The sequence below is a fragment of the Anopheles stephensi genome, chromosome 2 (genome assembly GCF_013141755.1).
Source record: "Anopheles stephensi strain Indian chromosome 2, UCI_ANSTEP_V1.0, whole genome shotgun sequence".
Classification (NCBI taxonomy): domain Eukaryota; kingdom Metazoa; phylum Arthropoda; class Insecta; order Diptera; family Culicidae; genus Anopheles; species Anopheles stephensi.
In genome coordinates this window covers 73,275,848-73,296,380 of record NC_050202.1, presented here as the reverse complement: position 1 = coordinate 73,296,380, position 20,533 = coordinate 73,275,848, and the positions used below count along the sequence as shown (strand labels likewise).

Genomic DNA, 20,533 nt, shown 5'->3' with positions numbered 1-20,533 from the left:
GCAACAAACATTGCTTGTACCCTATTACGCCTGTGGTTTAGCGTATCGAAACCTAAAATTAGGCTAAGATGGGAGATGTTAGAATGAATATTTTAATTTTCGATCCACAAATATGTAAATAACTGATTAAGCAATTTAGTAAAAGGTTGAAAAATAATTATACTGCAAATTCCTTTCCGCAAAACGTCCACCCCATATCCCACCGTGCCTAAAATCTGTACCAGATTGATCGGCTCGAAAAATGCACACACTCTCTTACAACGCAAAGCATGCGCTGCTCCGGGTGGCGTGCTTGCTTGTGTTGCTTGTGATGCGCTCGCTACGCATGTATCTTATTCCGTTCCAGTGTGTGCGCGGCGCTAGCCTTTCCTTGTATGGCATAAACGAGCCTTCGAGCCGTTGGTGTGGTGGGAGCGAAGACGATCATCGCGCCTACTACGTTATAGTGGACTGGTGGTGCGTGGTTTCGTTGCCGATCCACCACGCACTCGGTACAGTGACGCGCGCCAGGCTACATCGGAACGTCGAACAACATCCCTGCTCCGGAAGGCTGCTGGCAGTCACCGTGGTAACGCCAGGTACACCTATTTGTTGCGCTACTAACCGGATTGAAGTGAAGGAGCGTCGATGAAAGTGAAAACTGCCCGCTTGTGATTAGGGACGTTTGTAGTGCAGCTTTATCGATGGTGGCAAGCCGCAAGAACCTCCCTGCTTTAAACGGAGCTGAGTGTGGGTACATGTGGCCAAAGCGGACAACTAACCAGTAGTAGTAACACACATTTATGCTACTCAGTGAAACATAACCGGAGCAGACGCGATTCGCATTGTAACCGGTTTAAATGCAGTGTGTGTGTCTGTGTGCTTGAGTGAGTGCACCAGCTGTGGCAGCAACGATCGCTTTACATGAGCATTCACCGCAGTAGCGTCTATTAACAGTGTAATTTGAAAAGAAAAGTGTGTTGGAAGTGACACAAAATGTGATGGGTGATAAAATAGGCTAGCTTTAGGTTAAAGTTGATAAAAAAAAGGATGGACATAATTCAGCTTCTCAGCAAATTGAAATTGAGCGATGCCACGGACTAGCAGGAAGTCCCTTCTGTCGATGGCACGCTTACCATAGGATACGCCATGATTCGGCCCGCGATTGTAGTGATCCTTTTCATTTTTTAAGTCAGTCGCCCTCAACATGGACACCAAAGACACGGGCATCGAAAGCAACGAAAGTTGATGTAGTATACCAAATCTGGTTGTTCGAAAACAACGGCCTACCACGATTACCACTTTGAAATGAGCTCTCGTTCCGAGGAGTGATCGAATCTCAGCTCGCATATCTCCCCCCGTCACATGGGGGATCGGCCCAGATGGGATTTGAACCCCGGTCCTGATGTATGAAGATCGGCGCCGTTGTCGCATCTACTACTACCGTGCCGCCCCCATGAAAACTTCGTTATTGAAATCCAAGCCCCATTTTGCTGGGAATTAAAGCATTTTCATGCTAGCGGGTTCGTCCTGTCTTGTCATCCTGATCCTTGGTTAAGAGTATGCATTCAATTGCCATCGACCACTTCCACACGAGAAATATTTGCGAGATAGTGTAAACCACACCAACAACAACATGCACACTAATTAAATTTGGTTCCACCACGCTCCACGATTATCGATCTAGGAAACCGTACAAAGGAAAGAAATCCATTTCCCAACACCATCCACCGCGCATGGTTTCGGTAAATCGGATTTACTTTCAAGTTCTGGCTGCAGTGGCGAGCACTGATACTACGCGGGCGACAACGACGACAGTAACTTTGCAACCGGCAGTCTAACCAGTCAGACCACACCAGGGCGGCAACAATGATGGACAGCATGCAGACGGGAGTGGTGAAATGTGGCGGCTATCGGTATGACGATGGGACGCGCTACATTGGCGATTGGAACCAGCGGGGCCAAAAGCACGGCATGGGTTCGATGATGTTCTCCGACGGTACCCGGTACGATGGAGCATTCAGCAATGGCGTGTGTTCCGGGCTCGGCGTAATGGTAAGCAACTGTCCGGCCGCAATCGTAATTGCCCTCCTAACCGTCCGTTCGCCCGTGCTTCCTCTTTCAGTGCTTTCCAGATGGTGCCAAGTGAGCGAACGTGCGTTACGTGGTTTTGCTGCAGACTGTTTCAATGTCCCCTTTTTGCTCTCCACGCACAGGTACGAGGGTGAGTTTATGCAGGGCTGGTTCCACGGGCACGGTGTGTTCTGGCGGGCGGACGGCATGAAGTACGAGGGCGAGTTCCGGGGCGGACGCATCTGGGGTCTGGGACTGATTACGTTCAGCGACCAGAGCCACGGATTCCCGCGCAACGAAGGCTTCTTCCAGGACTGCCGGTTGGTGCGGAAGAAGCGCTGTCCGGATGTGATTAACCGGGCGCAGAAGGTGGCTCTAATGGCGCGCGCCCAGTGCGATCAGGGTAGTTAGATTGGTTTCGTGGCATTCGGACGCAACCTTTGCCGTTCGTCGTATGTTTGTTCTGTTTTTTTGAACATTTTGTTAAGTAGTATGTTAGTGGTTCTTTTCGTTTTGTTTTTTTTTATCGTTGTGACAATTAAGTGCTTGTACATAAGAGCATCAAACCAAGAGATTAGAGATAGTGAATCGCGTGAGATTGTTTGCATCGAATAAATCTAACTACCTCTATCTCTTCTGTTCGGTTTAATCGGTGGTCTTGGACAGCCAGAACGGAAGTCCTCGCGCGCGTTGGCGTTGGTGATGATTTGAAATCCAAAATAAGTGAAGTTCTGACGACTTCCAAGATGCTGTTGCAACTGAGAGCCTCAAACCTCTCCTGAAATGATTTCTTAGTCGACGTAGGTTCCAACTCTGAGTTTCAATTCAGCCTCTGATTTCTTCACACGGCAGGACCGGGTTTTAAATCCCATCCAGTGCATCAAACCACAAAAAGCCAGTCTGGTGAACTTTCTATTTCGGAGTCTCTCGGTATCAAGTAGATCCTGTTGTATCCGGTAGAGAAAGGCTTGCAGACGATATGTCGATATGTTCTGTTGTAAATCGTTCTTTATTCTGGTTCTAACGATATGCTTCGGTACTAAATATAACGAGCAAATAAGATAAGTGAAAGAAAAGTGTCAAAGAGGAGTGTCGTTATCGAATGAAATTTGATTTCTTCCGCTAACTGACACCGGCAGCAACACAGCCAACCGGGGCTGTAAAACACACTGGGCAGAAATGCGTCACGGTTTTTGTGGAACGATCGCGTGTACTTGTTTGCTTTGGGCAGGACAATTTTCCCGAGGTAGGCCTGTTTGTGGGTGTGTATGTGTGTGTGTGTGTGAGGCAGCTCACTTGTCGCCTTTTGCTTCCTCCGTGCTGCCCAGAACGAACCACTGAAGCCGTGTGGCTACGGCCGCATTCCTTACCAAACGCTTCCGATCATCCAACGGTTTCTGTAGCTCGAGCAGTGTGCTTTGCTTGAAGGGTAGCAGCAGAAAGGTGGGATATTTGCACACGTACAGCAAACATTCGAGGGCAGCGATACGTATTTTCTGCAAAAGAAAAAGCATGGTTAATTATGGCAGGCAGATACGGAGCGCCGTTTCCTTACCATCGACGACTGGCGTACGGTCAGCTTCAGCAGCAACGGTATCAACGTTTGCAGATGGTCCTGCACGAACGGATCCTGATCGCGGGTAAAGCGCACCACGATCGCCAACGCTTCCAGTATCGTTCTGTCGTCGTCCTGTGCGAGACACTTGAGCAGCACCGGGCCAACCTTGGACAGGTTCATTTTCAGCACCGTGTGCGGTGTGGCCGCCAGCACAAACGCCAACGCTTTCAGATGCGCCTCGGCGTAGTGCTCCAGCTTTTGCTCGAGCTTTTTCATCACCCACACGAACAGCTTCTGCTTGAACAGGTTGCGCAACAGGGGTAGATGCAGCTGGGGGAATTCGATCGACAGAATCTCGAACGCAAGGGCTGCGATATGCCCGAGCGTGGGATGGTCGAGCAGATCCGCAATGTCGTCCACGATTTCACCGGCTTCCGCGTGCCCGCGTGCAATCAGTCCCTTGCCAATCCAGCCCAGTATGATTACGGCCTGATGGTTGTGTTTTTTCAGCTCCCCGCGGATGGTTTTGAGCAGCCGCTTCAACACCCCACGGTGGTGTTCGTCATCGGGCATTCGGTTGAACAGACTGCAGAGCAACCGGTTGCACACGGACCGTACCTTTTCATCGTCCGATTCGAGTGCCAGCTTGCTTAGGTCGGTGACGAGATTTTCAAAGTGATCGACCAGTGGCACGCTTTGATCGAGGTAACCGAGCAATCCGGAAGCCAGGTAAAGATTGGCCCGCAGTTGAAGCTGCAGCGTTGGCAACCGTTTCAGTATCAAATCTTTCTGATCTTCCACGGACAGCTGCTTTACGATGGCACCGATCAGCTGTGCCATGGCATGCAGATACTCGGAGCTTAGCCGGTCGTTCGCTGCTGCATAGTCGAAGAATCGATCGATTAGTTTATACTGCTCGTACAGTTCTCCTTTAGCTAGCTGAGATGATTTGCCACCCTCCACAACATCCGTCAACGTTTCCATGGCAACGATGGCCAGCTGTTCATTGTCGGTGTCAAACACTTTGGCCAGGAAAAATTTGATCATCTTATCCACGTAGCCATGGTAAAGGATGAATTTGGCGAGAGTTTCGAACACAAGCTTCACTAGCGCCGGACTAGCTGTGGCATATTCGTGCGCGATCAGCTTCTCCAGCACGACCGTTTTCACCTCCTGCTGGTAGCGGATGGCAAACGAGAACAAGCACTCCTGGACCGCTGCAACCGTTTGCGGTGGGTTGTCTCCAGCGGCTAGCAAAATCTTTACTATCGTACCGTACACCACGTATCGGTTTTCGCTCGTTACCATTTCCGGTACGGCAGCCAGGGCCATCAATGCCGACCGTTTCTGTTCGCAAGCGTCAGCTTCTTGCAGCAGTATTTCGATAAGCTTTTTGTGCACCTGAGCCACGATTGCCGGGTCCAGCTTGTGTATGCAGTACCAATGGGCACAAACGGCACACAGACGCTGTATCGCGTCGATCAGCACGCTTGCAGTGCGCGGCTCCATCGGTCCATCTGCATGCAGCTGACCGAGCAGCATGGGAACTAGCTTTTCTATCACATACACGGCACAGTACTCACTCGCCTGGGCACAGCTCAGCTCCACGCGAAGGTTCGTTTCGAACTGCTTGGAGCTGGCATCCATCAGACCGCCCATTACGCTAAGCAGGATCTTATCGAGCAACGCCTTAGCGGATGGCTCGCTGCCGGACGCATTCCTTACCATTGCCTGTATCGCGGTGTAAACTGCCTCTGCCAGCTCCTTCTCCGAGGCGGACTTAGTCCCGACCGACTGCAGCTCCTTTTTCAGTGCCGTCCACAGCTCGTCATGATGTTCCTCTATTTTTGGCACGTCCAACAACTCCAAGCACCGTGTCAGCAGGGCAAGCGAATCAAGCTTCGCCACAATCAGTCTGCTATCGAGCTTCTCCAGCAGCAGCGGTACGGCAAACTGCGCCAACTCGGCCGTCGCGCACAGACAGTTTGCCAAGAGTTCTGCCAGCGTTTCGCGCGTAATCACGACCGGATCGTTCGGATTGGGATGGAACTCGATCGGGAAGTAGCAGGCAAACGTTTCAAACATCTCCTCCGCCAGATGGTACATCGGGAAGGTCCGGAGCAATGGTGGCATGTGTTCGAACAAATACAGCAAATTGCGCGGATCGCGCTCGCCTTCCATCGCACCGATCACTCCGTACACGAAATCCACTCCCCACTCCTTCAGCTCGGAAGTTTTCCGCTCGGCCAGCCGGAGGAACAGCTGGAAGTACAGGGTGCGTTGCGGCTTCTTCTGACTCTGGCACGGAACGCGCTCGAAAAGCGCTCGCAGCAAGCGTACGGCCGCACCGTCCGGGAAGTGGGTCATGCGTGTCAATGCATCAATGCCAGCCAGCACCATCGGTGTTACCGTGTTGTGATCTAGCGAACGATCGATGTAAAACGTGCACAACAGTTCCACCTGACTCGCACTGAGACAGTCGACGGGCAGATCCATCAGCACGTTGGACAGGAGCGTCGTTCCTTTGGCGCGTATCGGCGCATCGGTGTGGGTCAGTGCTGGACCTAGCTCTTCAACGAATTCTGCAATGTTTAGCTTGCCAGCAACAATATCTACAACCGAGGAAGGAGGCACAAAGACAATGCGGGGCAATCGAACAAAGAAATCGCGTACAATACTACTTACCTTTTGTAACTTGGTCACATTTTTCCTCCACTTTGTGGTCATTTTGTATCATATCCACTATCGTCGTGTGCGACCAGGGGAATTTCATCTTGCAGGCCGTTTTAATTCAACACAATTCACGTGAAATTTGCTGTGCACGATGCACGGTGATGGTGTTTCAACATATGAGGCGATAACAACAAAGCGGACGATCGGCAACTGTCACAAAGCAAAACAAACAGACTGTGGTAATTGTCACAGCGGTGTTAAGTGGTGCGGTTGTAGTCGCGTGGATGACGAGTTTTTAAAAATTCCGTTGGAAGATGCTGATTTGGAAATGCTTATTATTATTTTCGTACAAAAAAAACACACAAATTTCATTAAAACAAACAGCTTATTTTTCTACACTCACACATTGCGATTCATGCCATCACATTAATCATCTTTATCAAATGCACAGGTGGCTAAAGAACCTCCTTTCTCTGCATAGCCTTACACATGCTTCAGTTGGTTTCACGTTTATTCCTCTACCAGTAAAGAGTTATTATGGATTGAGATATTTTTGTATGATGATACGCACATCGGAGAGTACCAGCTCAAGGAGCTACAACATTACACAACATACAGGAAACGAATTTTCGGGACAACCTGCTGCACCAGCTGCCCCTGCTTTTGTTTTCAGTCTAACGGTCCGGCTCATCTGCTTGCCGGTTGATAATCACCTCGCTCATCCCATCAGCCGACTGACGCCCAATGCGCAGCAACAGTGCCACCCTGACGCGCCGGTACGCTTGCAGCACGAAAATATCATTGTACAGGCACATGCCGAACAGGAGCCCCGCGAACCCGATCAGCTGCAGGTAGTGGAACTTTTGCCAAACCAGCAGCAGCGACACCATCCACACGACAAGCGTGCGCACGGAATCGAGCACCATCCGCGTGGTAGCGGATATTTCCTTCGTCACGCTAATGCCGGCAAAGTTGAAAAACGCAATCGACACGATCATGCCGCAGATGGCGATGATTAGCTGATAGTTGTTCGCCAGCTGGGCGAGCGCATCGGGCAAATCCTCCAGCACTCCGTGCGCATTGCCGTTGAACGGGTACATCACGTGGATAAAGTACATGGGCAGCAGGAGCGAACCGAGCACGGAAAAGCCGAAGAACCCTACGGTCAAACGGAAAAAAAAAGTTTGTCAGTTGCTCGTCCCGAGTGTGGTCGAAGCCGTGCTTACCTTCCCATCCTACTGCTTGCAGTGCCGGAATGTTCAACGCGGTCACATAGTACTCTTCGTACACCATCTGCACCGCGGTTATAATTTGGGCCAGTATAATGAGCAGATCGCCCGTGATCACATTGTTCCGGGTGTACTGTGAGCCCGTATTATCGTTCGACAGCACATCGGACATGCCGACCACCACCAGACCGAGCATGATAAAGGCAATGCCGAACCATTCGCGCTTCACCAGCGTGCGGTTCAGGAACGCTACACTTAGTATAGCGACAAAGATGATGACGGACCCTGTGTGGAAAGGCAAAAACAAGAAAGAATGAGAAATAGAACATGTATAGAGAGAGTGAGAGAAAGAGAGAGAGAGTGAAAAATGGTTCAATGCTGGTTACTATGTGATCGCAGCTAGTAGCCGTTGGATTTGATCGAATTTTAATGGCTTCGTGTGCTTTGTTCACCTAGGAGAAATTATGATTGCACTAGCTGGAGTTGAAAAATAAATATTTTTGATTTTCAAAAAACAGTTCATCCGCGATAAAAAGTTCTAGTTTATGTAAGTGTGGGATGAGTCATCCGTTTTCGCCACTGTTGCAGCCACTCTGCATATAATTAAACAAAGAAATATTTATGTACGTGACGCTTAAGCGGTATTGATCTGTTTTGCGCAATCGGTTGCGATACTGTGTACCTTGGGCAGTGTAGTAAAACGCGGGTCCCTAACTCTGTTCAATGTTTTACTTACCTCGCAGCAATTGAAAACTAGAGGGGTAGGTCAGATTGAGCCCGACGTACATAATGGAGGTCGCCAGCATATCGCACATAGCCGGTACAAATAAGATGAAGGGACTGAACTGACGGTTGCCCTGTACGAGATCATGCCGATCTTCAGCACCATTCTGTCCAGGGGCAAAAAGCAATGAAAGCAAAAAAAAAACAGTATGAGTGGTACAGAAGGAGGAGTGTATGGTAATGGTACAGTAGCACGAGTGATGCGTTCATGCTGATAAGCTGTTCCGTAGCAATAACCACAGTACAGTGTGGGCCATGATTTTGAATCCGTCATCGGGAGCTTTTCAATCCATGCCTACTGTGGACTGTGGGCGTCCCTTTCCCTTATTGCTATGAAACGGTTTATATGTGCCGGTTGGTAGGGTAGCTAGATCCAGGACAACTTACGTTCTTGCGACGCAGATGATAGTAAACGGCTTTGAATGCCAGTAGACAAAGAAACTCGCCGAGAAACATTGCACACGCCTGTACGAACGGATGCTCGAACCGTCGTACCTGTCCATCCGAGCCTTCGGACTCTATATTATCAGCCCACCTGTAATTTGCAATTTGCAAACAACGCATAAGCATTGGATATCGATTACGCGAAACAAAAGCAAAAAAACATGTCCACTTACTTTGTACTGAGCGTGTTTATCGAGCCCGTCACCACCATCGTGAGGGCAAATATGAATTGCTTTTGCGACCAGGCCATTTTGTTTCCCCTTTCGGAACTGGCGGAGATCACACACGGATGGGAAATTGTGGGCAACTGCGCCACAATAGGATAAACAAACAACTGCAATAAACCAAAGGCGCGAAAGCAGACGAACAACGACAACGACAAACACGGGCAAGAAGAAGCGAGCTTCTAAATGGCTGCTGCTGCCCCTACACCATGGCCATATCTCCACGCACGATGACAAAGGAATTCAACGCCCCAGCTACGGGGGCAATCGCGCCTGCTATGCCGAATACTATACGCGTACAGCTCTTTCCCCCCGCTATTCCATGCACTTGACCCAGCCGGAAACCGTTCGCCACTGTAAGCGAATCGATCTGTTTTCCACTTTTCACTGTCCTCGCAGTAGGCGCGTTCGGAAAACGAAAACAACTTGCTACTTGCTTGGTGCGCGTCGCAACTCACAGCTGATCACAACGCAAATGCAAACTCGTTCCCTACACACCCAACTAACAAAATGAATCGCCAACGTCAAATAAGCGTCAGATGGGGCATCCAGTTGTCATGTTGACAGAACTAGGCAAAAATAGGAAAAAAGGTAAAAGACTCGAGAAGGCCCCCCCCCTAGAATCTTTTGTGTGCAGTACTGTGGCATGTCATTTTTATTGCACAGTAGGATTTTTGTATGGTCATAACTCTTTTCATATAAACATTGTGGGTAAAAGACTCGAGAAGGCCCCCCTGAAATTGTTAGGCACTGTAGGATTTACGCCTGAATGTATGCAATTCGCAGTACACACGTTGCGAAAGCTTCACAGTATTGCTTTCAGTGTGGTCAAAAATGGTTGAATAAAGTCGAATGAAATATTGCTTATTATTCGATTAAATCCCCTTCCCTCTATCCTGACCATTTATATTGGATTGCAGGAACTAAGCTATAATTTTTGGTCACGCTGGGAGCGTCCAATCAGGCTTACAACATACACGGTGTTCCCAGACTGTAACGGAACATTGGTTCGATGGATCCTTGTTATCGGGCATAGATATTCAGAAAAGAACGAAAAATAAGAATAATAACATTTCAAATCACTTCTTACAATGTATATTATCATGCTCTACTCGCTGTCCAGTAACAGTATTAAGGAACAATGCACAATGTTGTTATCAAACGATTTTTGACCATACAAAATTCCCTTTGTGCTATAAAAATGACAGGCCACAGTGCTGCACACAAAATATTCTAGGGGGGGGCCTTCTCGAGTCTTTTACCATATATATTAACGGGTAATCAAGTCAAGGAACTCAGAAATAGTAGGCAGAGAACAATAGAGGTTATAATGTCGAAGAAGAAGAGATGCAGGTGGCTGCACAGAGGAGCGTACTCTTGTAAAATAAGAATATTTATTTTATACATTACGATCAAACGAAATAACATTATAATAATGACAAAACACGACAAGACATAAAATCTCAAAACATGGAATTGTGTTTCATACGAAAAAATCATCGCACACAGTCATCTTTTCAAAGTTAGCAGTTCCTTTTAGCGCGTGTTCTTCTTGGTATTTTTTCCAGCTTTGGACTTTCAGCAGCACTACTTGCTACATCCGTATTGTCCGAAACACTTTCATCGTTTTTCTTGGCCGTCCTCTTCGCTTTCGTTCGACTGGTGCTTGTCTTTTCAGCCGTAGCTTCAACGTTTATATCTTCCGGCACTACCTCCTGCGCCTGCGGCCGTCTAGTCCGTTTCGTCCGTTCATTCATATCGTCCGATTTGTGATCGTTTTCATTCTCACCTAATTCTGCTTTGCGCCTTCTTCCTTTTCTGGCCGGCGGCTTTTCCAGATCCGGCTCAGACACCGCAGTTTCGTCCAGAGGGTTTGTTTCGGTTGCGGGAATTTCTTCTGCCTTCTTTGCTGCTTTTCGGCCCCTTCTGACTGGCGTCTTTACGATTGAGGAAGGTTCTTCTAGAATAACTACCTTTCGCGGCGCCCGACCCTTTCTTGCTCCCGTTGGCTGGTCAGTAAGCTTTTCATCTTTGTCGCCTGTTGCCATCGAATCAGCCGCGCTCTGAGCGTCTTCATCACCACGCAGATCAACCAAACGTCTTTTGCCTGTTTTGTTAGGTGTCGGTGTCGTGATACGATGCTGCTCGCTCACTTCAGTTTCGCCCAACGGAGTTTCCGGAGCGACGTTTTCCTCTGCTACTCTAGCTACTTTTCGGCCCCTCCGGACTGGCGTCTTTACACCACTAGAAGACGACTCTTCCAGAGCAGCTATCTTTCGTGTTCGACCCTTTCTTGCTGCTGTTGGTTCAGCATTAAGCTTTTCTTTGTCGTCCGCTGCCATCGAATCAGTGTCAGCAGGTTCAGCAGCGCGCTTGGTTCTCCGAAGCGACAGTTCCTTTTTATCCTCCGTCTTCTGATTATCTTTCTGCTCGATTGCTCCAACTTCGCCAAACGATTTTTCGCTAGCATCCACCTCTTTTACTGCGTCAACCACTTTTCGGCCTCTACCCTTTCTGACTGGCGTCCTTGCACTAGAAGGCTCTTCTTCTTGAAGAGCTATCTTTCGCGGCGCCCGGCCCTTTCTTGCTACTTTTGGTTTACCTTTTTGCTCTTCCTTATCGTCCGTTGCCATCGATTCAGCTTCAGCGGGTGTACTAACTTGCTTGATGTCCTGGAGCGATAGTTCGGTTGCACCATCCTTGTTCTGATTATCTTTCTGTTCTATTGCTTCAGCTTCGGCCAGTGGTTTTCCGGCAGCATCTACTTCTTTTACCGCGTCAGCAGCTTTTCGGCCTCTACCCTTTCTGACTGGCGTCCTTACGGTGGAAGGCTCTTCTTGAGGAGCAATTTTTCGAAGCGCCCGACCCTTTCTTGATACTGTCGGTTCTGCTTTTTGCTCTTCCTTGTCGTCTGTTGCCATGGAATCGGCAGCTTCAGCGGGTGTACCAGCTTGCTTGGTTTCCCGGAGCGATAGTTCTGTTTCATTCTCCATGTTCTGGGGCTCTTCCTGCTCGATTCCTTCAGCTTCGACCAGTGGTTCTTTGCTAGGATCTATCGCTTTTACCGCGTCAGCAACTTTTCGGCCTCTGCCCTTTCTGATTGGCGTCCTTACGCTGGAAGGCTCTTCTTGAGGAACAATCTTTCGGAGCGCCCGGCCCTTTCTTGCTACTTGTGGTTTATCTTTTTGCTCTTCCTTGTCGTCTGTTGCCAGCGAATCGGCTTCAGCATCATCCATATTCTGGTTGTCTTCCTGCTCAATTGCTTCAGTATCGCCCAGTGGTTCCTTGGTAGCATCCGTTTCTTTTACCGTGTCAACAGGTTTACGGTTCCGACCTTTTCTGACTGGCGTCTGTACTGTTGAAGACTCCTCTAGAATAACCTTCTTTTGCGTACGACCCTTTCTAGCTCCGGTTGACACATCTTTGTCTTTTCGACTGTCTTCCATTGCCGCTCCATCCAACGTTTGTGACGAATTTTGAATGATACTGGTATCGGATTTTTCATTCTGGATATCACCAGACTCTCCCTCATTGACAGCAAACGAGTCGTGGTGCTCAGAAGCCTCGGGCTTCGGTTTCACAAACTTCGGCGCAGGGGAATTGCCTGCAAGAAACTCTTCCGAAAGATTCGTTATCTTTAGCCGACAAGAGCGCTTTGGACGATTGTCACGAACTAGGTTTTCAGCATCATTTTTGTGCTGTTGCATGGTTTTCACTAAGCTCGGGTAGCCTTCCGAGAATGTAACCTGCACTGCTCTTGGAGATTCTACAATGTTATTCGGCGTTAGGAGTGTTTCACTGTTATAGTTGCTTTTGGAATAGAGGCGCCTTTTAGAGACTTTTGGAGTTGTTGGCATTTGTTTAGGTTCTATGCCTGAAATCGCTTCAACTGGTTTGTCGTTTTTATCGACACTTAGCACGGAAGTTCCCAGTTGTAGCATATTTCCATCCGCCTTTTCCGACGTTCTGTTACCATTGTACAAACAAAACAAATATTAATATTAATTACATATTGCACACTTCAGAGATGCATATTTATGCTTATCTAATACTCACGCTTGCACCGTTGCTCGCTGATAGGCTAGCTCCGACTCGATTACTGAACGTTCATTATTTTCAGCATTGCGAGACGTTGCTTCTTCATTCGAACTACAATAAAAAACAATATTTTTCAGTATGCAACATTTAACTACTAATGAGCCGACAATTTTTTACCATACCTTTGGGAAAGCGAATCCGACATAACTTCTGAACCTGGAATCTCTCCCAGTGATTCTAAAATCTCATGCACTTTCTTGTCGTCAGACTGTGACTCTGGTATCTCCTCCACTTTCTTGTCGTCAGTCTGTGACTCTGGGATCTCTTCTATTTCCTTGTCGACAGCTTGCAACTCTGGGATCTCTTCCATTTCCTTGTCTTCAGTCTTCGATTCTAACATCTCTTCCTCTTCCTTGTCGTCAGTCTGCGGCTCTGCGACCTCCTCCAATTCTTGTTGCGGTTCACAAATCTCTTCTACTTCCTTGTCGTCAGTCTGTGACTCAGGAATCTCTTTCACTTCCTTATCTTCAGGCTGCGATTCGGAAATCTCTTCCTCTTCCTTGCCGTCAGTCTGTGACTCTGATATCTCTTCCACTTCCTTGTCGGCAGCCTGCGACTCTGGTATCTCTTCTATTTCCTTGTCTTCAGGCTGCGATTCAGGAATCTCTTCCAATTCCTTATCGTCAATCTGCGATTCGGAAATCTCTTCCTCCTTGACTTCAGGCTGTGATTCTGACATCTCTTCCTCTTCCTTGTTGTCAGTCTGTGGCTCTGGGATCTCCCTCATTTCCTGCTGCGGTTCAGAAATCTCTTCCACTTCGTTGTCGTCAGTCTGCGATTCGGATATATCTTCCACTTCCTTGGTGTCAGTCTGCGGGTCTTCCTTGTCTTCAGGCTGCGATTCGGAAATCTCTTCCACTTCCTTATCTTCAGACTGGGATTCTGGTATCTGGTCAATTTGTGGCTCTGGTATCTCCGCCATTTCCTGCTGCGATTCAGGAATCTCTTCTTCTTCCTTGTCGACAGTATGTGACTCTGACATCTCTTCCACTTCGTTGCCGTCAATCTGCGATTCGGATATATCTTTCACTTCCTTGTCGTCAGTCTGTGACTCTGAGATCTCTTCTATTTCCTTGTCGGCAGCCTGCGACTCTGGAATCTCTTCTATTTCCTTGTCTTCAGGCTGCAATTCAGACATCTCTTCCACTTCCTTGTCGACAGTCTGCAATTCGGATATCTCTTCTATTTCCTTGTCGTCAGTCTGTGGCTCAGGGATCTCCTCCATTTCCTGCTGCAATTCTGACATCTCTTCCACTTCCTTCTCTTCAGGCTGTGATTGTGGAATCTCTTCCAATTTCTTATCGTCAATCTGCGATTCTGCAATCTCTACCACTTCTTTTTCTTCATCAGGGTGTGATCCTGGGAGCTCTTCCTCTTCCTTGTCGACAGTCTGCGATTCGGAAATCTCTTCTACTTCCTTGTCGTCAGTATGTAACTCTGGTATCTCTTCTATTTCCTTGTCGTCAGTCTGTGGGTCTTCCTTGTCTTCAGACTGCGATTCTGAAATCTCTTTTACTTCCTCGTCGTCAATCTGCGATTCGGAAATTACTTCCTTGTCCTTCTCGTCGAAGTTACTGTGAAGCTCTGGTGATTCCATAATTAATACAGTATCGCTGGGATAACTGGATCTGCGAGAATTACTAAACAAATTTAAATTAAAATGCTGTATTTTTTGTTGCAAAGCAAACATTTAATTCTTATCGTATACTTACTCTTGTGATTGAGAAATCTCTTCCACTTCCTTATCTTCAGACCGGGGTTCTGCAATCTCTTCCACTTCCTTGTCTTCAATCTGCGGTTCTGGAATCTCTTCCTCTTCCTTGTCGACAGTCTGTGACTCTGGGATCTCTTCCACTTCCTTGTCGTCAGTATGAGACTCTGGTATCTCTTCTATTTCCTTGTCATCAATCTGTGAGTCTTCCTTGTCGACAGACTGCGATACGGAAATCTCTTCCACTTCCTGGCCTTCAAGCTGTGATTCTGACATCTCTTCCACTCCCTTGTCTTCAATCAGCGATTCTGGAATCTCTTCCTCTTCCTTGACGACAGTCTGCGATTCGGAAATCTCTTCCACTTCCTGGCCTTCAGTCTGCGATTCTGACATCTCTTCCACTTTCTTGTCTTCAGCCTGCGAATCGAACATCTCTTCCTCGTCCTTGTCGTCAATCTGCGATTCGGAAATCACTACCACTTCCTTATCGCCAGTCTGCGATTCAGAAATCTCTTCCACTTCCTCGTCGTCGGCCTGAGATTCGGTAATCTCTGCCATTTCGTTGTCGCCTGTCTTCGATTCCGAAATCGCTTCCACCTCCTTTTCGTCCTCGTCGAAATGATTGAAAATGAGCTCTGGTATTTCCAAGTGTAATGCGATCTTCGTGGAATAACTGGCTCTATTGGAATTATTTAACAAATGAAAATTAGAATACTGCACTGATTTGTTACGTACATTTAGTTTTTATCGTATACTCACTCTTGATGCACTGCATCTTCCTGGACCTTTTCCTGCTCAGTTATCGAACATTCAGCAATATCGTCAGAATCGCGTAAAGGTGGCTCGTTATCAAAACTAAAATACGCAACATATATGTTAGTGCACAGCATACGCCAAGAAATCACTAATAAACAGATTTCTGTCCTACCTGTGAGACATCAAACCCGACGATATTTCAGTGGTCGTTTCTGGAACCATGGATGCTGGGCGATTATTGCTGCTAGCATTATGTAAAACCAATTGTTCTACATCCGACGAAGGTATTGGGTTAGAGCATTCCAAGTTATAAAGCTGATTATTTTCGGGTACGGCTTCCTCATCCTCTGTTAGCACTAGACTTTCGTCTATTTCTGCGGTCAAATCCAACTGTGGTCGAGAAGTATTCAAAGATGTAAACGCGCTGCCGATACATTTCCGAGTGTGTCGCCATGAATGTCTCAGCTCAGGAGTTGTGGGAATCGAATCGTTTTGTAGAGATTGGGTCATGCCACTTTCTGCCAGCAATTCATTTTCATCGTTATCGTCTTCTGAAACAATAATTGCTGGGTGTGCCTTCGTGTCTTTTGTTGAAACATCGATCGAATCTAAGTTGCTTTGAATCAACTTGTAATGACTCAAGGGCCGTAAAGGACTCGCCGGTAGTCTGCTGCTGAAATCGCTCATAGTTTTACGTGTCTTCTGAGATGCGTCGGAGAAAAAGGGGGCTATGGCCGATGAACAAGAATTGCGATTAGGGTTAACATTCGATGGCATGTCACTCACACATTTCAATTCGTCCTGAAGTATGTTAGATGGCGTTGACACGCTGCTCTCGGCCTGGAACACTATCACAGTTTCTTCTGGAGGTATAGAAGCAATTGGCATCAGTCCGTCAGCAAAAGATTCGTGAGGAGTTATATCGGAATATTTGGCCGATCGTATCTGTGTAGTCCGATTCGGCTTCTTTATTATTGATCGCACATCAATAATCGGCTCAACGCTGGGACACTCTACTTCGCCAATATTGTCAGTGTTTGCAGAAGTTACGACGCTAGCAGGTTGCTGAATATTACATCGTTCCAGAAGCTGGCCCTTCGGAGTACCGCAAACGGTTCGCTTCGGCGTAGCAGCAGTGCCTTGTCTTTTTGTGAGCGTTGGTGTTGAATGTTTGCTTGATTCTTCCAAACTTATGATTGGTACTGGAGAATCCGTTTTGTACATAGGAACTCCCTTCTTCTCGTTTAGAGACGACATTAAATGCTTCCTTGCTTTGGGCGTAGAACTCTTGCCAGAGACCGGCGCAAGTTTTGGTGTATTTGAACGCGGCGTGTTCAATTTTACATTTGGAGTTTTCTTCGCGAAACCGGAAGTAAGGGGTGTTTTCTTAGGACTCGGCTCGTGTGCTCGTGAATTTTTGATGGCCGATTTTAATAATGTAGTTTTCGGCGTTGATGTAGTGCTTCGTAACGAAATTGGCGTTCTGCTGATTTTCTTTGGACTAGGTGTTACTATATTCACAACATCTAGTAGCCGTGGAGACTGAATTGCTTTGCTGGATAATGCTTTTCGCGCCGAGCTTGTCGCCCGAGTTTTGGCCGGCGGAGTCGTTAAATCAATTAAATGAGACACAGGCGTATGGCAGGCCAAGTGTCGTCGCTTAGATACGGGTGTATGCGTTTTAGTCATAAGATCGCCAGTAATTAGTTCTTGAATGTTTGCAGGCACGATGTTTTCCTTTTCAATGAGCGGTGTAATAGCGGGAGATAAATCTGGCCGCATAATATTGACGGTTGTTGGCGTACTCGTTTCAACGAGTGCGTTACTAGCGTGCTCGGATAGATTATTTTCTTCGCACCGGTTGTTTGATATGTTTGCATCGCATAAGGATGATTGTCTGAACACAGTATTGCTAAAGGGAAAAAAAGTTATACAAAACATTGTTTTAAAAGGGGTTTGAATCCAGCTCAATAACGTAACACTGTCAGCAACGGTGAACGACTCTCCCATAAATAAATAATACATGCAATTCTAACCCGTTCACCCTTTGCAACGTTAAGGAAAGTGTGTTTCGAAGAACGTTGATGATCTAGCTTGAAAACCCCTGGGTGTCTTTCATCCACGGGGACAGTTTTGATGACGCCTTCTATTCATTCCATTATTTATATATTCCTAGGAGGGAACCGATGACTGCTCTGCTTTAGGAAGCTACCAAACTACAATGCGTATGCAAACTCCTACCTGTGAATTGTTCGCCGTTTCCTATAGGCATTCAGCATCAAACTAACCGACCGTGGTACTATCGCGCAGCTTTGTTTTTCAATATCCCCGCTGCTTCGCACCCGTTTCAACGTGATCGTTTTCCGCCTACATTGCTGGATTGTGCGCTTTTTCGGCTTGGGAACTGCTTTGATGTTTGCAGGATTGAAATTCCACAAAAACAAGCAGCCGGCCACTTCGAATTTATCATTGTCATGTAAATCCGTTGTACTCTGCACACGGGTGTTATTCACTCGCACAGGATTACTCTGTGAATAATTGACGATAGTCACCTGAAAAGTCACGAAACGCAATTAATATCACCACACCAAGGCAAGCATCACATGGAAGTATGGTTCGACTAATTCCACGTACCGAATTGGACGAATCCGCAAATATTTTACAGTGCAGCCGCTCGGTATTTGGCGTATGCAAGCGGACGTTGTTCAGCGGGTATGAACCAAATGTGATCCGATTGGTGTTCACAGCTATTTTTTCAAGTATTTTACCACTTTCTTCGCACAGAATGTAAATTGTTGCTCCCTTTACGGAATACATCATGGGCGTTTACTTTAACAATCAAATACCGCCACAAAATCTTCCTTTCACCACTCTTCACAGCTGCGCTTCTGTTCACAAAATGTCTGATGCGAAGCTTGACGTGCTTTCTTCGAATGATACCAACTGCAAATGCCGAAAACCGTTGAGTTCTGCAGTATGAAACTGCAATAATGTAACTACAATAACTGTAAGTTGACAGCCGACTGCGTCGCACAGTGTTTGTGCAAATTTTGGCAGTTGCCAACCGGTAAATTTCCATTAAAAAGAAAAGGTTAAATTACTTCAGTTACGAAAAATAAAACATTTGAAAAAAAGATAAAGAAGCATGCCGAATTATTCAAGACAATATCGCATTTTTAGCGCCATTTTTATTGCTATTCGTTCTTGGGCTCTGTATTCTGCAAGCAAATATGTGCGAGCCATTTTCTAGCAAGCAAAAGCTAGAATACTTTGACACCAAAACACACAACAGCTTGTTGCGCCACGTTCAAGCCAGTTATGTTTTGATTTATTTGGAAGTGCATTTTGATAAGAGATATCATGAGCGAACGGAAGAAGGCCCAAAACGCGTGTGTTATCGTGCTGGGAGATATTGGTCGCAGTCCTCGCATGCAGTACCATGTGAAGAGCCTTTCGGAGAATGATTTTTCGGTAGACTTTATCGGATATGTACATACGACGCCGTTAGAGGAAATCAGAGCAAGCCCCAATGTACGCATACACAAGTTGAACCCATTTCCCGAGCTTGAACTGCCCAACGTCCTGAAATACCTTTTCAAGACAGTATGGCAAGCGCTTGGACTACTGATCACTCTCATCAGTATACCGAAACCGAAGTTTATTCTATGCCAGAATCCTCCGGCCATTCCTGCTATTATTGTTGCGTACCTGTATTGCTTGTTGGTTCGCTCCAGGCTCATAATTGATTGGCATAACTACACGTACTCGATTTTGGCTCTTGAGTCGTCCCCAGAATCGCCGATTGTACGCATTGCCAAGCAGATAGAAAAATTCTTCGGGGCAAGGGCGGCCGACAGCTTTTGTGTAACTAAAGCAATGAAGAACGATCTCTACACCCAGTGGAATGTTAGGTAATCAATTGTTTGTTTGCGTGTGTTTCGCATCGTGATTGCAGTAATCGTAATATTATTTTCCCCATATGTACCATCCACAGAGCAACCGTGTTGTATGATCGCCCTCCACAACAATTTCAAAGCATCTCCGTACAGGAAAAGCATAACCTTTTTCTACGTCTTTCTGAAAGCATAAGCGCCTTTCGCACGGAACCTGATGCAGCAAGTGAAGACATCGTAGAATGTACGGCGTTCACCGCAAAGTATCGTAACGGAGACGTCAGGCTGCGCGATTCGCGGCCTGGCTTATTGGTGTCCAGCACTAGCTGGACGCCGGACGAGGATTTTAGCATGCTCATCAGTGCGCTCGATCAGTACGAGCGGGACGCGCTGGAGCAACCGTCCCACTATCCAGATATTGTGTGCATAATTACCGGCCAAGGGCCGCTCAAGGAAAACTATCGAAAAATTGTGCATTCCAAGTCGTGGAAAAAGATTAAGCTCGAGATGCCATGGTTGGAAAACGAAGACTACCCTAAACTGTTAGCTAGCAGCGATTTAGGCGTATGCCTACACTACAGCTCAAGCGGACTTGATTTACCCATGAAGGTGGTGGATATGTTTGGCTGTGGGCTACCGGTTTGTGCCGTACACTTCGATTGGTAGGTAGAATGCGCACAGGTATATCGACCCGACTAAGGCTAACAATCTCGGTTTCTTCTTTCGCGCAGCATTGATGAACTGGTGAAGCATGGTGAGAATGGGTTCGTTTTCCAGCACCATCAGGAACTGGCAGAGCAAATAGGCCATTGGTTCTACGACTTCCCGAGTAACATTGCCTTGGCGAACATGAAGCAGGACATGCAGAAACATTTGAAACAATTTCAGGCTCTCAGATGGACAGAAAACTGGAAAAATGTCGCATTGCCGGTGTTCAAAAGCTAGGCTTAAAAGTGGTACATACTTTCTTGTGGCTTATTGCGCGATTGTAGTTGTAAGTAGGTAGAAGTTTTTGTTTCACTAAACACACTAAATAAAGAACTGATCTAATAAATATTGAATTACGCAGAATGCACAACCGTCAACGATGTTTGTTTTCCTTTTTTGATTTC

At 47.0% G+C, this 20,533-nt stretch overlaps 5 protein-coding genes across 8 annotated transcripts; 2 read left to right on the top strand and 3 right to left on the bottom strand.

Annotated features, from left to right (window-relative positions):
• Nucleotides 1–330: 330 nt before the first annotated feature.
• On the top strand, nt 331–2,682 carry LOC118506163 (MORN repeat-containing protein 4 homolog). Its single transcript, XM_036042935.1, has 4 exons — nt 331–578; nt 1,667–2,034; nt 2,105–2,124; nt 2,196–2,682. The coding sequence occupies exons 2-4, from the start codon at nt 1,849–1,851 to the stop codon at nt 2,461–2,463; spliced, it is 474 nt and encodes a 157-aa protein (XP_035898828.1). The 5' UTR covers nt 331–578; nt 1,667–1,848; the 3' UTR covers nt 2,464–2,682.
• A 358-nt stretch (nt 2,683–3,040) lies between these two features.
• On the bottom strand, nt 3,041–6,487 carry LOC118506161 (MMS19 nucleotide excision repair protein homolog). The gene is made up of 3 exons (XM_036042933.1): nt 6,296–6,487; nt 3,608–6,222; nt 3,041–3,548 (listed from the first exon to the last, which is right to left on the bottom strand). The coding sequence occupies exons 1-3, from the start codon at nt 6,381–6,383 to the stop codon at nt 3,345–3,347; spliced, it is 2,907 nt and encodes a 968-aa protein (XP_035898826.1). The 5' UTR covers nt 6,384–6,487; the 3' UTR covers nt 3,041–3,344.
• A 284-nt stretch (nt 6,488–6,771) lies between these two features.
• On the bottom strand, nt 6,772–9,538 carry LOC118506162 (solute carrier family 35 member F6). The gene is made up of 5 exons (XM_036042934.1): nt 8,913–9,538; nt 8,683–8,830; nt 8,249–8,402; nt 7,510–7,797; nt 6,772–7,442 (listed from the first exon to the last, which is right to left on the bottom strand). Exons 1-5 carry the CDS (start codon nt 8,987–8,989, stop codon nt 6,958–6,960), a joined length of 1,152 nt encoding a protein of 383 aa, XP_035898827.1. The 5' UTR covers nt 8,990–9,538; the 3' UTR covers nt 6,772–6,957.
• A 797-nt stretch (nt 9,539–10,335) lies between these two features.
• On the bottom strand, nt 10,336–18,482 carry LOC118503613 (titin-like). 4 transcript variants are annotated; one of them, XM_036037090.1, is made up of 9 exons: nt 18,163–18,482; nt 17,770–18,080; nt 15,701–17,440; nt 15,532–15,627; nt 14,774–15,451; nt 13,285–14,701; nt 13,184–13,245; nt 13,020–13,112; nt 10,336–12,929 (listed from the first exon to the last, which is right to left on the bottom strand). In XM_036037090.1, exons 1-9 carry the CDS (start codon nt 18,346–18,348, stop codon nt 10,487–10,489), a joined length of 7,026 nt encoding a protein of 2,341 aa, XP_035892983.1. In that variant the 5' UTR covers nt 18,349–18,482; the 3' UTR covers nt 10,336–10,486. The 4 variants fall into 4 exon arrangements, with proteins under 4 accessions (XP_035892983.1, XP_035892985.1, XP_035892982.1 ...); XM_036037092.1 differs by having other exon boundaries at nt 13,184–14,235; nt 14,464–14,701; nt 18,163–18,481; XM_036037089.1 differs by having other exon boundaries at nt 13,184–14,689.
• Nucleotides 18,483–18,785: 303 nt separating this feature from the next.
• On the top strand, nt 18,786–20,499 carry LOC118503616 (chitobiosyldiphosphodolichol beta-mannosyltransferase). Its single transcript, XM_036037101.1, has 3 exons — nt 18,786–19,439; nt 19,523–20,083; nt 20,153–20,499. The coding sequence occupies exons 1-3, from the start codon at nt 18,889–18,891 to the stop codon at nt 20,364–20,366; spliced, it is 1,326 nt and encodes a 441-aa protein (XP_035892994.1). The 5' UTR covers nt 18,786–18,888; the 3' UTR covers nt 20,367–20,499.
• The last annotated feature ends 34 nt before the right edge of the window (nt 20,500–20,533 follow it).

Excerpts from the sequence above, each read along its gene's own strand:
- LOC118506163 (XM_036042935.1), top strand. The coding sequence starts at position 1,849 with ATGATGGACAGCATGCAGACGGGAGTGGTGAAATGTGGCGGCTATCGG. Across the intron at positions 2,035-2,104 it reads GTTCCGGGCTCGGCGTAATG|TGCTTTCCAGATGGTGCCAA; the intron begins GTAAGCAACTGT and ends TTCCTCTTTCAG. Across the intron at positions 2,125-2,195 it reads TGCTTTCCAGATGGTGCCAA|GTACGAGGGTGAGTTTATGC; the intron begins GTGAGCGAACGT and ends CTCCACGCACAG.
- LOC118506161 (XM_036042933.1), bottom strand. The coding sequence starts at position 6,383 with ATGAAATTCCCCTGGTCGCACACGACGATAGTGGATATGATACAAAAT. Across the intron at positions 6,223-6,295 it reads ATGTGACCAAGTTACAAAAG|ATATTGTTGCTGGCAAGCTA; the intron begins GTAAGTAGTATT and ends CCTCGGTTGTAG. Across the intron at positions 3,549-3,607 it reads CCGTACGCCAGTCGTCGATG|AAAATACGTATCGCTGCCCT; the intron begins GTAAGGAAACGG and ends TTTCTTTTGCAG.
- LOC118506162 (XM_036042934.1), bottom strand. The coding sequence starts at position 8,989 with ATGGCCTGGTCGCAAAAGCAATTCATATTTGCCCTCACGATGGTGGTG. Across the intron at positions 8,403-8,682 it reads ATCATCTGCGTCGCAAGAAC|AATGGTGCTGAAGATCGGCA; the intron begins GTAAGTTGTCCT and ends GCCCCTGGACAG. Across the intron at positions 7,798-8,248 it reads TAGTTTTCAATTGCTGCGAG|GGTCCGTCATCATCTTTGTC; the intron begins GTAAGTAAAACA and ends CTTTCCACACAG.
- LOC118503613 (XM_036037088.1), bottom strand. The coding sequence starts at position 18,348 with ATGATGTATTCCGTAAAGGGAGCAACAATTTACATTCTGTGCGAAGAA. Across the intron at positions 18,081-18,162 it reads TTGCGGATTCGTCCAATTCG|GTGACTATCGTCAATTATTC; the intron begins GTACGTGGAATT and ends GTGACTTTTCAG. Across the intron at positions 17,441-17,769 it reads AAACGGCGAACAATTCACAG|CAATACTGTGTTCAGACAAT; the intron begins GTAGGAGTTTGC and ends TTTTCCCTTTAG.
- LOC118503616 (XM_036037101.1), top strand. The coding sequence starts at position 18,889 with ATGAGCGAACGGAAGAAGGCCCAAAACGCGTGTGTTATCGTGCTGGGA. Across the intron at positions 19,440-19,522 it reads TACACCCAGTGGAATGTTAG|AGCAACCGTGTTGTATGATC; the intron begins GTAATCAATTGT and ends TACCATCCACAG. Across the intron at positions 20,084-20,152 it reads TGTGCCGTACACTTCGATTG|CATTGATGAACTGGTGAAGC; the intron begins GTAGGTAGAATG and ends TCTTTCGCGCAG.